Below are 15749 nucleotides of genomic sequence, written 5' to 3'. Positions count from 1 at the left end.
AATAAAGGGGAGAAGAACTGTCCTTCACCTGTCCCAAATGAGGGGGTCACCCTCAGCTGAAAGGACCTCGTTAAGCCAGGGGCTCGAATGCCAGACCCCTGTGAAAGTAGGAGAGGTGGGGACAGATATCCCAGCCAGGAGGTTTGGACTCTCCCTAAGGATTCCAGTTCTGGTTTAACCTGTTCCTCCCCACTGTTCAAAGATAGAGCTAAATAGGCTTCATTAGGAGCCTTTTGTTATTTTAAGTACTCAGTAAACTGAAATCACTTGTGGTGGGACAGTGGTTCTGTCCAGCCTGCTGAGAGCTAAAAATCTATAAGAGACTGACCAGCAGAAGTCACAGCAGAGAGGCAGGTGGCAGCAGAAGGTAACTAATGGGCAACTGGTGAAAGTGATGAGCAGTTGGCCAGCAGCAGCGGCCAGTGAAAATGGCAAGCAGGCAGCTGGCAGCGTGGTCAGGCGGTGAGCAATTATAGCTGACAGGCAGCCAGGTAGCAAGGGATCGTGGTTGGTGGGGAGGCCACCAGACAGGAACAGCAGCTGGTGGGCCAGCCAGCCAGAGCAAGTGCTCAGATGGCAGAGCAAGCAAGGTGCCTTCTTCCCCGGTGGGAAATGAACTCACACAGATGCACCTTTGAACCCTGGGTCCTCACTGACCAAGGATAACCGCTGTGAGTGGGATATGGTGAGGCAGCAGAGGGGGACATAGTAAAGGACCTTTTGGTTGTAGAACTCAACAACATGAGGCAGAAGACTTTGCCCCATGCACTCTGGGGTGGGTGTCCTGCTCACAGTTTTATGTTTATGAATTCTGCTTGTGGAATTTTCCCTAATTAATGTAGGGTGACTTCTCTCCTTTCATTAAAAGTTTCTTTTCTACACTCAGACGCTGTGCTTGCGAGTGAGGAAGCATTGCCTCTCAGAGGCGCCCAAGGGTAGTGTGTAATTTTCCCAGGTTACTGGGTGGGGGATCGAGCCGGATGTATGTTAAAAAGGAACCTCTAGATATTGAACCCAGCCATGGCTGCTGCCAGCTGCATCTGGCAGAAGGGTTACACGTGCTTTTGTTGCCTCAGGATTAGACTATTGCAACGCACTCTACATGGAACTACACCTTAAAACCATTCAAAGACTGCCGCTGCTGCAGAATGTAGTGGCATGCTTTCTGAGCAGGACATCTTGCTGGGAGCATGTGATACCAATTGTGATGGGTTGCCCCCCACTTCGGGGTGCCACCTGATGTACTGGAGTCCCACTGAGCCTGGCCGTTCCACCAGCCTCGGTTCCCTCACCCTGTCTTGCAGTGCCAGGCCCTCAAGCCTCCTGTAGCACACACACAGGTAGGGACATGCCCAGCTGCAGAAAGATACAGACACTGATTTCAGCTCTGCATGGGAAGAATCAGCTAGGGGATTGCCCATTACTCAAGTGCCCACTCCCTCTGGAGTGCAAACCCAAAATGGTATTGTCTTGCGCTGCACAGAGAACTGTATAGTGAAAGCTCATGAAAATCATCCCCTCCCTCAATGTGGAAGAAGATATGACAGCTTTCCTCCCCCTCCCCCAGTTATGAATTGCACAAACTGGTTTAGAGAAAACAAAACAAGTTTATTAACTACAAAGGATAGACTTTAAGTGACTATAAGGGATAGCAAATAGATCAAAGCAGATTACTGAGCAAATAAAACAAACAGACAAACTAAGCTTAATATATTAAAGAAACTGGTTAAAGTAGTAATTTCTCACCCTAAATGTTGGTTTAGACATTCTTTTCACAGGCCAGACACCTTTTACAGCCCTGGCTCAGCTCTTCTGCCCCCCTCAGTCCCTGTTTCTTAGATGTTCTCAGCAGTCATCTTGGGCGGGGATTCAGTGAAGAATGAACCGGATTATCTCACTTCCCTGTTTTAAATAGGATTTACATATCGTGGGAATCCTTTGTTTCCCAGTTTAATCCCCATCCCCTACTAGTGGAAAAATACTAGTAGTCCAAGATGGAATCCAGTACCAGGTGACATGATCACATGACCTTGCAGTGTCAAAGCAGCCAGGAGTCAAAGATTGTTTGCAGCATCCAGGAAGCTTCTCAGGAAGGTGGGAGATGAGCATCTTCAAAGTCCTATTGTTCTCCCTAATGGCCAATCCAGGCTGATTGCATTCTGTCTGGTAGGTGTTCCCCAGGTGTAAACCCACTTGTAATTGTTACCTAGTCAATATTGCTAACTTCAGATACAGAAATGATCCATGCATACAAATAGAATAATTATATTCAGTAAATCACAACCTCTCCAATGATACCTCACATGACCCATCTTGCGTAGAACACATCTTAGTTATTCCATATTCGTATCATAACAATGTCTGTATGAAGAATATGGGGCGTAGTGTCACACAAACGCTCTGGGATCTGCACTAGCTGCCTATTGGTTTCCAGAGAGAGTTTAAGGTATTGGTTACCTAAATGGCCCAGGGGACCAGCCAGCCTGAGAGATTGCCTCTCTCCCCATGCAATACTGCCATAGCTGCAGTCATCAGAGGCACTAGAGATGGATCCATGTGTGATAAGACTGTGGAAATCCCTTAGATCTGAAATAGCCCAAATTTGGTGACATTCCAGGCATGCCACAATAGACATCTGTCCAACAGGGTTTTTGGATGAGGCTGAGAGTTTGCTTCCCAGGATGATGACAGGGTGGAAAGGAGCATTTTGTCGTTAGCAGGCTGGCTGAGTTCCTTTTGGAAAAATTGTTTAATGCGACTGGGTTTGGTTTTGTTGTAATTATTAATTATGTGTCAGTATGCCTGGAGTGTTGTGTACACATCTATTTTATTATTCAAAATGAAATAAATAAGTAATAAAAGTACAATAGCTCTGGTAGTGCCAACCCTTTGTTAACAGCAGTAGGATATTTTTTGCAAAATTTCCATTGTAGAAAACACTACTATGTTATAAAAAGCTGCTCTGCAAAGATTTTCAAAGCACAGTGGTTAAATGGCCTAAGACCTGTCTACACACTGTTGCGGGGGAAATGGGCACTGAATTTACTAGTGTCAATGCATTGTTACTGACAAAGGAATAGGATGAAGGATGTGACATCCTTTTTTAACAATAGTTTACAGGGCATCTGATGCTTGTTCTTTGGGGAATGTTAAAGGGTGATTAAAGAGGGATTTGAAGGAGGAGAGGGCAGTCGTGTGGCATACAGGAGATGAGTGAACATGTGTTTGCTGTTCAGTGTCACAGATCATAATGACATGGAAACTTCCTAGAGATAAACCAACACTTTATAACCAATGCCAGTAACTATAAACTGCAAACTCTAGTTATCCATATATCTGTTGTATTTCTTAAGCAACTACTGCTTTGATATCTAAAGACTTTCAGAAACAACCAGACTATCAAAAAAGAGTAAAGCAATTTTTGCATGACAAGCCCGATGGTGTTAAGAAAAGACCTAAATTATGGAAATTTTTGAGCAAATATTTGTCCATTTTACATGATGTCAGTTCTTGGTGGGAATAGAAATACAAGACAAAGGTGCACCTGAAATGCATCCCTCATGCAAGGCTTTGCCTTTGTCTCTGTGTTCTGATGAGATCTACAAACCAGTTGAGATTCTGTCTGCTGGGTAACGGCAGCACCATTTCAAAAGCAGGGCAGACCTACAAAGCTTGTTTGATTGCACCAAAAGGAGCTTCCAGACCCCAGCTAGCTGGTGGAGGGATTGGGGGTGCTCCTTAGCTGGCTAGCCACCTTGTACAATTGTTTGTTGGAATAAGAATCTATCTGAGCACAGGCTAACACATGGACCATCCCAGGAAAAAGAAAAGGAGTACTTGTGGCACCTTAGAGACTAGTACTCCTTTTCTTTTTGCGAATACAGACTAACACGGCTGCTACTCTGAAACATCCCAGGAAAGCAACCCCACCACTTTGGAAATGCTCTCTTTCAGGTCTGGTGCTCAGTTATCTTTCAATACTGCTAGTTTTGTAAAAACAAACTCATAAGGTGCAATAAGGGCAATTGTTCTGTGCTTGAAATCAAATGTGATTTTGTTTAATTTTCTTTATAACGATGTAGCTAATTTCAAAAATCAGTGGGGCTTGTGAGCAAAACCCAGTGACATGCGGGTGCCTCAGTGTTATCATCATAAACAAATAGCAAATTTGACTCGAGCCAGGGGATTTGCATGGATATTTTTTCCTATAAATTGAAATGTGATAGATACAGAGAAACTTTTTCTGCTCAACATTTAGTAAGATTTCACTTGTCTTGAAATTGAAACTGTGAGCATTTTGATGAAATGATTGAAGGCTTTTTATTTCACTGTGACATCTGTACATTCCCTTGCATCTTCTGCTGAAATGGAGCTTGTTACGCGTACAGCAGTACTCCCAGTGAATCAGGACAGATCTCTGTCTCTCCTCCAGCCAGGGTTCATTTCTCTCCAGCCCAGTTCCACTGTCACAGAGCTGTGCTAAATCAGAGCACCGTACTTTTCTACATGTGCTGCACTTAGACTGCAGACCTGCCTGTCCTGAAAATACAGGGTTGTGGTGTATGTGGTGGTGGTGGTGATTTCGTACAATCTGTATTAGTAAGGAACAAGCTAAGTCCTGGATGCTAATGGCTGTTTTCTCTCTAATGCTGCAGGCCACTGACTCAGATTACGAAGATGAGGTGCCAAAGCACTCTTTTGTGAACCATTATATGAGTGACCCCACATACTACAATTCTTGGAAGCGTCAGCAGAAGGGTGTGAAGCACCCAACGCCCTACAGGTACGAAGAGTGTGCGGCGAGTGAGACAGAACCCTATTTCCAGACTGTCATCACAACGCAGAGCACAGGTGGGGTGTATACCCCAACAGGACAGCCTGCTCCCAGCTCACGGACTCCAGTGACAGGGTTCTCCTCCTTTGTCTGACACTGGGAGTGACGTGACAGCACAGTGGAAACTCCTGTGGAGATGAGAATGACCTATCACAGTGACTGTGTGCGTGATCGGTGCAGTGAACTGTGGGTAAATTTCTCTATCAGGGTAGAACAGAGGTGAACATGAATGAGTCTATTTTTCTGAAGACAATCAACTCTTAAAACCCGGAGCTGAACTTGCTAAACTTTTGTTTAAAAAAAATATTCTGAAAAGGTACAATTTTAACCACTTGTGAATAGCAGGGGAAGTTTTTAACCACTTTTGTAGCACTGCTTCAGGAAGCAGTTCCCCTATTCTTCTTCTTTCCTCTTTCCAACCAAGGAGGTGAATTCCCTTGATGCAGTGTGTGACTTTGTGATGTAATTTGAGGAGAAAACACAGGAAACCTCCCAAACTCTCTCCCCACCCCCCATCAGGCTCAAGTAGGAATATTTAAAGAGGGGGGAATGTTTTTCATGAAAAACGACAACATTCTTTCCCCTGCTCCTTGTCAGCATTCTGCCTCCACCTTAGAAACACCAGCTGATTAGTTTACAGTGATATCACTTCTCTTGCCAGTAGGTTCGCTATGGGTGTTTCTGATAACGAATATCTTACCTGCTTTTCTATCCTTCTCAAACAGGGTTTTTGAATTCCTAAAATATTCCCATTCCTGGGCTCCTCTAAGAGGAGACAGCTTGAAAGCGCTGTAGATGGTACTGGGTGAAGCAGTAGGGTGCTGTTCTGATGTGGGGTCCCTTTGTTCTTGGTGTGGCTCTAACCCTCCTTTGGTAGACTGCATGTGCAAATTTCAATTGCAAATTTGAAAGGAAAAAATAGCAAGCAGAGGGAAATTTGAATGAACGTGACAGTTACAAACTGGGGGACCTGCTAATTGATAGATTGGTTTTCAGTAATCAAAGTTGTCCTTCCTTGTCGATAGAAGCCAACCGCCTTCCTCCCCGCCATGCCGCTCTTACTTGATTCTGCAGCTCTGCACACTGCTCTGTAAAAAGTACATATTGTTAATTGTGTCGGTTTGATTTTTATTTGATACAAAGACACATCACACAAAGGGGCTGAGTTCTGTTGTCCACAGGTGCCTTTTATTGATTGTTGCAGCTTTGTACATGAGAGAAGCAACAAAATGTCTCCAAATAAAGTTCAACGGGTTTTCAAATGTTAGGGTTGCAAATTACCTCGTGCACATTTACAGGCTCGGTCTGTGCACCAAACCTCCAACTTTTAGAAATGAGAGAGCTTTTTTTGTTTTGTTTTACATCTGTTTTGTACTGCCCCGTTTTTGACCCGCAGAGCTGCAGGCTTTTACCCAAGTCTGTTGTGTTTATCAGCAAGTGGTTGTTTTCAAGGGGAAACTGTCAGTGATTTAAAGAATCCCAGTCCAGTTTTTGGATTTAGCAACAGTCCTGTAACACCATTTCTACATGAGGTGTTTGAAACAATTACTGTGAACTAATCATGTCCTTGGCAATGCTGCCATCTGGCAGTTCCTTCCAGATGTGTTTGGGGAACAGCCAAGAAAAATTGGCACTGCTGCAACTTATTAAGGCTCCTTTAGGGCGGGTGTGGAACAGCCTTGGCATTACTATCGTTGCTGTTTGTCCACATCTCTCAGCAGAGGCGTGAAACAGCTTTGGCATTGTCTCGGCTGCTCCCTGCCAATGGCCTTTAGGGCAGGTTTGAAACAGTCATTGCATTATTACTGCTGTTACCTGCCAATGCCTCTTCAGGGCAGATGAGGAATTGGTTGGGCATTGGCACTTCTTCTGGACAGGTGTGGTGCAACCACAACCTCAGCACAGCTGTTACCTTCTAGTGCCTGCTTAGGGCAGGCGACCTTAGTACTGCTTTATCCTTCAGTACAGTACTGCAGCTCTAGGTGCATACTCTGTGTAGCCTTGACGTTGGATTTATGTTCCCTTCCAAACGCTCCAGAAAAGAAAGCGATTCCAAACCAAAAACTTGAGAGCGCGTGTTTAACAGCTTTTGAAGTGGAGATAACTATCCACAGTTCTTGGGCTGGAAAGTGTCTTGGAGAGACATGTGCTTGAGGGAAGAAGGGAGCATCCCTCTCTTCCACTATTGCTTGTGCATGGGCCTCCACGGGGGACAACTGGAACTTACTGTGAAGGTGAATGTAGAAATGGAGCACACGGAAAGAAATGACTGCCTTTCTGTGCACTTTGACTATTCTCTTAAGCCATATGGACATTGTTTTAATTAATTAACTGAAAAGAATTTGTTTGAAATCTATTATTTGAATTTTTGTTTTGTTTCTTGGGGAAAATTACATGAGTGAGGGTTTTGCTTTGATTTTTTTAATAGCCTCATTATTTCCGGTGATTTGATTTTTTTCACCTTTATTATTTCCTGTGTCTGAGTACGTATTTTTAGATTTGGTTTGGTTTGGTTTGGGGTTTTTTTGTATAGAATTGTTTCTATAATGTAGCTGCCCTGGCAGTGTGATTGCTGTTGGAATTTTAGTAACCCTGCACTGATCCAATAGCTTTGAGGGATGATGTTACCGGAAGCATGTTTCAGGGCCCTTTCTGGTAAGATACATGGATTGGAAGGGCTTAGATCCAAACCTGGAAAGGCTTAGGTCCAAAGTCAGGCTTAGTTTAAGCAGGTGCACACCACAGATGACAACACCAGGTCTGAATGTGGCACATGAGAGAGCACTTCCTGGAATAGTGCTACCACCACATTGCTTTGTATCCCAACTTCCATTCTCATTGAGCAAACAGCTCGTGAACAGTGCATGATAAAAGGAAATGGACCTTAATGGCCACCATTCCCCTGTGGCTTGAAGAGGGGAACGGTGAGAACTTGATAGGGTGAGGTGAAGGGAATACTCCTCCTTCCTTAAACCCTTCTGCTACTTAACTGTCAGGAATTTTGTTGAGTTTGTTGAGGGCCTGCTGAATTGGTTGTATGAGAACTCTGTCTCCCAAATAAAAATGTCAAGTGTGATTCTTTTAGGACCTGTTGACACTAACAGAGTAAGTTCTACTCAGTTCTACTCTAACAGTCATTTCCACATCCGTACATTTATTTAAGTTACCCTATCCATAAAGAATGGAAGTGCATGGCATTAGTTACTCTTAGCAAATGGGAATATAATGTGCATTACCCCTCCCACTACCATGTATCTTAGTTAAATACATTATGAGGCTGAACCTCCCATCATCTGCTGTTAGCATTCTGTAGTTGAAAAGGTATGATTAATAGTTGTGTTTTATTTACTGGGATTTAAGCAAAATTGCCATGTCTGGCAAGACGCACCCTTAGTTAGCAAGAAAGTCCTGTTTCAAAGCTGTGATCTTTGGGGATCAGATCCTTTAAAAGTTATGTTTCAAGTTTGAGGAAAACTCAAGACACAATTCCACATTTTAGCCAATAAGAACTGAGTATGCAAATAAACTAAAGCACACTATAGGCTGAGATAGCTGTATGTCAAAATCCTTCTATGCATCACACCCACCTTTCACCATATCACTGTTCAGAACAATCTTTTAATTCAAAGCTTACATTTAAAAAATCCGTTTCGCTCTTTTTCTCCCTCCCTCCCTCATGGATCTATTAAAAAACAAAAACAGCATAATTAACGAGTCCATGCAGGAGCACAGAGGGTCATCTCTGATCTGATGGAAACATAGTTTTCTTGTGGTAGCCTTCAAATATATCAAAGCTCACACAGGAAAACAGTGCATAATATTACACACCCATCTCTGGGCTCAGATGACACTGCAAACCACTCAATGATGTCATCTTTGATGTGAGCATATAACCTGAATCTCAAGTTTCCCATGTAACGAATCTAACTCTGTTGGAAAAACTCACACAGATTAAAATCCCCTCTACAAATCTTTTGTATCATTTCTGCATAATTTTAAGTATGTATTTTTCTTAACCTCTGCTTCTGTTTCATAAACAACACTGTCCCCCACCAAGCCTCAATCATTCGCTCACTCTTTTGAAATGCTCTACAAGATCTCTGTTTAATGTATCAACCGAGAAACAAGGTGGGTGAGGTAATATCTTTTATTGTACCAATTTCTGTGGGTAATAGAGACAAGCTTTCAGGCCACACAGACCCTCTTCTTTAGGTCTGGGAGAGGTACCCCCAGCATCACTGCATGATTTTTAGTGTCTAGCAGAGTGTGTCCTGGTCTGTGGGGAGCTTGTTTCTGGTCTTCAAACTCCTCTGGCCTTTAAACAACACCCCAGCCTTTCCAAGCTCATCATCAAAAGCAAGCTCCTCACAGACCAGGAAACACCAACTCAAAGCAGCAACAGACTCTGCCAGAACAATAGATGCAACATCTGCAGACATATATCTGCTGCTACAATATCAACAAACCCCCCCTGCATACACCTTTCAAGACCCATGGATCCTTTACATGTTTATCCCAACTTGTGGTGTACAGCACTTCATCCAGTGCATAAATGCCCTACTAACAGCTATGTGGATGAAAACGGATAATCACTGTGCTCTCACATGAACTCACACAGGAAAATGATAAAAGACAAAAACACCCTATCATCTGTGGATGAACACTTTTCACAAAGTGATCACTCTGTATCTGACCTCTCAGTCCACATCCTCAAAGGAAACCTGCACAACACTTTTAAAAGAAAGCCTGGGAACTTAAATTCATTACTCCGCTAAACGCTAAAAATCATGCACTGAACAGAGACACTGGATTTGTGGCTAATTACAACAACCTGTAACCCACTAATCCCCTCTTTTTATCCTATGACTGCAGAGGTCTTAATGGGCCACACTACCTTGAATGGTCCCTTACAATATGTGCTAACTACTTATGCTACACAATCTGTTCCACCCTTGCATTTTGCGGTGATGTTTGGAGTACCTTTCCCAGACCTGAAGAAGAGCTCTATGTGGCTTGAAAGCTTGTCTCTCTCACCAATAGAAATTGGTTCAATAAAAGATATTACCTTACCCACCACCTTGTCTGTCTAATATCGGGGACCAACACAGCTACAGCGTACAATAATGAATGTATCAACCCTAATTTCTGACAATTGCTGAAATCATGTGTTATGCTGCAGTACTAATGAAGAGACAGGAGAGGGCACTGTTTCACTTTAATCAATGACAGCCTCTTGCTTTTTTCTTCATCGTCAGCAGTTGCCCAGGGACGTGAATGGAAAGGGGTGAAAAGTTCCAACAACATTTACTAAAGGAATCTTGTTGCTTTTGGAAGTAATTGCTGCCACTGCAGAGAAGAAGGAATATTTGAAAAAGGGGACTGGATAGTTATCCAGTGGGAAATGTTTTGCCTTTATCTGAATGCTAAAATACAGGCCTGTGACATTTTCCAGATTGGCTGAGATGTCATTTGAATCCATACTCCCAGGTCAACATCAGATTGCTGCAGGATTTGGTAGGAGCAAGCATCTGTCTTTGGCTCCTCCATGTGAAGATGCACTGACTATCCTTATCATTGCTGCCCTCAAGAAATCCATGGCTTACACAAAAGGCTCCAAGATACTCCTCAGAAAGGAAGCAGAGGTAGCTTTTTGATCATACGTAGCACTGCTGTCTTCCTCATAATCAAAACACATTAGTCTGTGATTATGTTCACTCATTGCAGAAAATGAAATTATCAGGATATGAAAATAAATCGCTTTGACAGGCCTACTAGAAATCAGCTGAGTCTTGAAAACGAGGGCTGTACAAGAGACAGAGAGAGCGTGGACGTGATTTCAGACACTGCTTTCTGTCTGAGAGCTCCTCCATAAATAGCCAGCAGCAGGGTGTGTGCATTGATGGAGTACTTGTGGCACCTTAGAGACTAACAACTTTATTTGAGCATAAGCTTTCGTGAGCTACAGCTCACTTCATCAGATGCATTAATGGATGAGCTGTGGAGGAGAAAGGCCATTACAGAACTAGGTGCTGGTAGGCGCCTTGTGTTATGTACAGACTGGGAGTCAAACCTAAGTGTTTGCCAGTTTCCAGTTAAGTGAGACATAACTAAAGCTCATTTGGGGAGCAGAGTTGGTATTGTTTTTTGTGTACATAAAAGCCACTGATTAAATTGGTTGTATGATAATACTATCCACTGAAACGTTCTCACTGCAGAAAGTCATCCGCCAAGTTTGCAGCTGAGTTATTGCAGGGCATGAAAATGATAGAGAGATGCACGGTGAGTCTGAGATCTGCCATAACTTGCTCAGAAAGGTTCTTCATCTTTGTAGATAACCCTCCACCCCCAATAGCCAAACAAACTTGGTTTGCTTTCCAGCTACTGGAAGTGGAGTGCCTGCACTCATAAGCACACTCACCATGCATGGGACAGATGAAGGAGGAGTGGATTGGATCAGACAGAATCAGTCAATGACCTTCCATATTCCTGGATAAGGGCTGTACTTCCATTGTGATGTTTCAGGATCTGACCCAGGATTATTATCCTCTCAGAGCTGCCACAGGTGCATTTTTAGTAGTGTCTGGTTCCTCGAGGTTAGTCGTGACTTGTTAGGAGAATCGTGATTTTCAACCCAGTTAGATCTGATCATTGATCTTGGCGCTTACATCTTTGGATTTGGAGCCTGAAGCAGGATTGCAGCATTTTATAGCAAAGGTATTCTCCATGCATGTGTGTTTCTCTGTGCTGCACACTAAGCCCAGGCTCTGACTCAGGTTTGAGCCCCATCCCCTCTCTTTCATCCACACACAAATCAGTCTGACTCGGGTCATCAAGCAATCAGGACCCAGGTCCTTGGACCCTGCTGCTGGGGGTGGGTCAGAGCCCAAGTCCCACTGTAAGTCAGGTCCAAACCCTTTCATCTTACAGTGTGTATGCAGGTCAAGCCACAGTCCCAAGTCAGATGGTCTGAGTAGTGTAATATGGACATGTTAGCATGGCTGTGAGACCTGGGTCCAGCAATTGTAAAACCAGATTTACAGTGCAGTGTGGATGAGCTTGCAAATACTTGGTATGTCTACACAGCCATTAAATACCCCCATGGCTGGCCTGTGTCAGCTGACTCAGGATCCCGGGGCTCAGGCTTCCCTGACCCTGACAGGGTCCCTGGGCTCAAGCTCCAGCCTGAGCCCAAACGTCTACATCACAATTAAACAGCCCTCATTGCCCGACTCCTGTGAGCCCGAGTCAGCTGACACGAGCTAGCCATGGGTGTTTAATGGCAGTGTAGACATACCCACCAGGTTCACAAGCCCAAGTCCCACAGACCCAGGCTTAGTGTGCAGAGCAGATATACTTTAAGGCATCTAAGGCAAGTCTGGAGATGAGATCTTCCTAGTAAATGCGACAGGTGGAGTCTTGCAGGTAGGGGTATGGTATGTTTTCACTAGACCTAGCATACTGTATATGTTAACCCTGTGAATAGCAGGCACTGCTGTGATCTATGTCTATATATAAGTGGGGGAATAGTCCTGCTATCGTGGGGACCTTCCTTGGCTTCTGCACTACCCCGGTGAAGTGGGCTAGCAAAAGGATCTGAGTCCTCGCTCCCACTTCCTTTACCCAGTGGCCTCCCTGCCCTTGAGGACTCCCTTTCCACTCTCCTGTCTGGCAGAGTCCTTGTAACCCCAACAAGGCTGGGCCCAGGATTCCTGGGTGGCTCGACCCCCAACCCTGCTGTGGTCACCCAGGACAGGGGCTAGGGTGTCCCCACTTCGGGGTACTCTCTCTGCACTGGGCACTTTTTTGACCCACTGACCATTACATACAAGTTAAAGCAAATGCAAGTTATTTAATCAACAATTAATTTTAAAAAGAATAAGGAAAAATGGGAAAGGTTAAAGGAAACACATCACCCTGCTCTGTGGCAGGGAACATCACAAACAGTGTCTCTGGAATGTCAGGGCAGTTCAGTCTGTTCCTTGTAAGTCCCAGGCCTCCTTCTCTGGCCTTGGCTTTCCTGCAGGGATGCTGTGGGTTGGACACTTGCTCCGGTGGTGGCCACACGCTCTCAGGCTCTAAGTGGTAGGACCCTTCTTCCCAGTGTCGCCCCCGCCCTGTCGGGGTTATGATCCGAGCCTGGCCTGCAGAGCCCCTTGGCTGAGGCGTCTCCCTGTGCTGGGCCTGCTGCCCAGGGTCCCCCTCGGTCTCCTGAGCTGTCACCGCACCCAGCTCTGGACTGCTCCAACCCCAGCCCCACCACTCTGTCTCAGCACGGCTGCTGCTGCTGCTCTGCCTCCAGCTCCCTGGGCTGCTTCTCTGGCCCCTCTGGCTCTGGTTGCTGCAGCTCTGCTCCCAGGACAGGTCTGCTCTCTCTGGCTGTGCCTCTGGCGTTGGGGCTCCAGCTCTGCTCCCAGGACAGGGTCTGCTCTCTCTGGGCTGCTTTTCTGGTTCCTCTGGATCTGGCACAGCTCTGCTCCCCAGCTCAGCTTGAGCCCCTGCTTTCTCCTTAGCTCAGCCCCACTCTGTCTGATCCAGGCAAATCCAGCTCACATGGAGGACGGGACCTCCCTGGCCTCCTGACTCCCTGATTAGCTTGCCCGCCCTGTCATTCAGGCTGACCTGGGGCATTGGCCTCTCCCCATTGTTCCTGGGGACTATCAGTCTCAGGGTCCTGGTTTCCCATAGACCCTTCCCCTTTTAGTACTGGGAGCTAGCCAACCAAAACACCCCCACTGAATGTTAGTAAGGGAGCAACAGTCCCCTTACGTATACAGCATGAGGTCTCAGGTAGCAGAAAGGTGCAAGAAAACTGTACATTGAGTTTGTAGCCACACAGCTGTGGCTCTTCAAATGGAGATTTAATCTTTTGATGTGTCTGCTGTCAGCTTAGGAAGTAGAACCAATGTTTCATAGCTTGTTTCAAGAATTAGTCTCTTTTTACTGTACTGTGGTATTGGGTCCTGCTTTTACTTTGGGTTTATTTTCTTCAGGATTTGACCTGTTTTTTGTCCCACTCCTGTTGTTAGCCTCACTCCCACCACTCCCCTCTTTTATATGAAAAAATTATTTCTTCTTTGCAAAATTGCTTCTGATTAAAAGAACCTTTTTTTTTTGAACATGAGTGTCCTGGGTACATTTGTTTTTGAAAACTATTTGCAGCAAGCTGGCAGTTAGTTTTGGTTTGCAGAGCGTTCTCAGTGTCTTGCCAGTACACTCTTGGTTTAGCTCTCAGAACAGTGAAAATCTAACATGGGTGAAATCACAAGCTGATAGTTCTAGACTGTAAAAGCTTATAATCAATCTCCTGCTGCTTTTCAGTTAAAATGATACTTCAAGTAGTTTAGACCCAAAATGTGATCAACCTTAAATTGTTGTTAAAAATGGTGCGATAAATTTCCTCCAGATTCTGAATATTAGGGGGAGGGAGAGCAGCCAGGAAATGGAAAGCCAAACGGCATCCATTTTGTGTGGTTCTCTCCCTTCACGAGACACATTTGGCTTCTCCCTGCAGACTTTCAAGCAGCAGTGAATTTGTTCCCAGAAGTGTGCTGATGTTGATGGGGCCAGATCCTGAGCTGGTGTAAATCAGCCCAGCTCCGTTGATTTCAGTGGTGTTCTGCTGATTTATACGAGTTGATGAGCTGACAGTAGAAAATCAGCGGAGCTACACCAATGTACACTACTCAGGATCTGGCCCCAATATCAGTGTTTGCCAAATGGAAGAAAAGAGCCAAACCTCTAAGGAAGGCCTTTTATTTTCCAGCTCCTGCAAGGGACATTATAAATAATCCAGCGTTATATAAACACAGCAGCCCGCTGGTAGCTCATCATAACCCAGAGATATCAATTTGCCTGTTTTGAAGATGAAAATCCTCTCTCTGCAGAACAGTGCGAGCAAGACACTATTCTACAAAATTGCCACAAAAGGCAGCCGTGTTTTTTTGAGGTCATTCAGCTCCAAAGCATATCATCCTCCCACTGCCAGCCTTAACTGTTTTCAGCACACGTTTCCCCTGCATATGGTTTTGTGTTTAATAGCAGAGCATGGATATAAACACTGCAGAATGTAGGAAAGCTGCCATGGCATTTGAAGCCTAAACAATCTCACAGAAAAATGGCTTGGCTGCCTGCCCCAATCTGAACAGTGCAGGCAACGAATGACTTGACGGAACCAAGAAATCTGTTTTGGTTGCTGACTCTCTACCTGGTAACTGTCTCCTTGTTTCCTCCTCTTCACCATGTAGTTCCACCTTGTAGTAACCACTTCCTCTGTGGTTATTTTACTTCGCTCCCTTCCCTTTTAATTTCTTATTTTTTTAAACTTTTTCATTGAACTTACCCTTCCGGTTGATTTTCTTTTGTATATTTTCCTCCTTTGCTTGATTCACTCGTTATTTTCATTTCTTGCCCATTTCTTCTTTCCCATCTTGGCCCTTCTATAAAACCAAAAGAAACATCTTTATAAATGCACATTTATGTTCCTTTGGATGCACATGGCTTAGAGAAAAGGAGTCCTCCTTCCTCCCAGCCTTGCCTTGCCATTACAAGCCAAGTCAGCATGAAGGAATGGCTCATACTGTGAAGCAATCACATGTGCTTAACAAAGTATTTTAGAGGGGAGACTTATCTCTTCTATATGATTTCTAGTCTGCTTCCCACCTCCCCCTCTAAAGGCCTCTGCCCAGTATAAATGTATGTTCCTCCCCACAACTGCCGCACTTCCTGTCTGGTGTTTTTCAGGAGTACAGCTTGCTCTGCTTCTCCACAACCAATGGTTGTAGCACCCCATAACTGTGCATGTGCACACAATGCTGCAAGCGTCGGGATGAACTGGAAAACCCAGCACAACAAAACTAGGAGCTGAAGCGGCAACTGTCCTATATCGAGAATCGGGCAGAATCCTGTAGTAGGGGTC

General features: G+C 44.7%; 1 protein-coding gene across 1 annotated transcript in view; it reads left to right on the top strand.

Annotated features, from left to right (window-relative positions):
- SDK1 (sidekick cell adhesion molecule 1) overlaps positions 1-15749 on the top strand; it is a 687887-nt gene that overhangs the window by 630291 nt on the left and 41847 nt on the right. The window contains exon 45 of the mRNA XM_084641923.1: positions 4656-4783. Coding sequence (XP_084498049.1) covers positions 4656-4783 — 128 coding nt within the window. The remainder of the gene's footprint in view (positions 1-4655; positions 4784-15749) is intronic.

This window comes from Lepidochelys olivacea, assembly GCF_965140295.1.
Source record: "Lepidochelys olivacea isolate rLepOli2 genome assembly, chromosome: 10".
Classification (NCBI taxonomy): domain Eukaryota; kingdom Metazoa; phylum Chordata; order Testudines; family Cheloniidae; genus Lepidochelys; species Lepidochelys olivacea.
The sequence above is the reverse complement of the archived record's forward strand: the minus strand, read 5'-3'. Positions and strand labels throughout refer to the sequence as shown.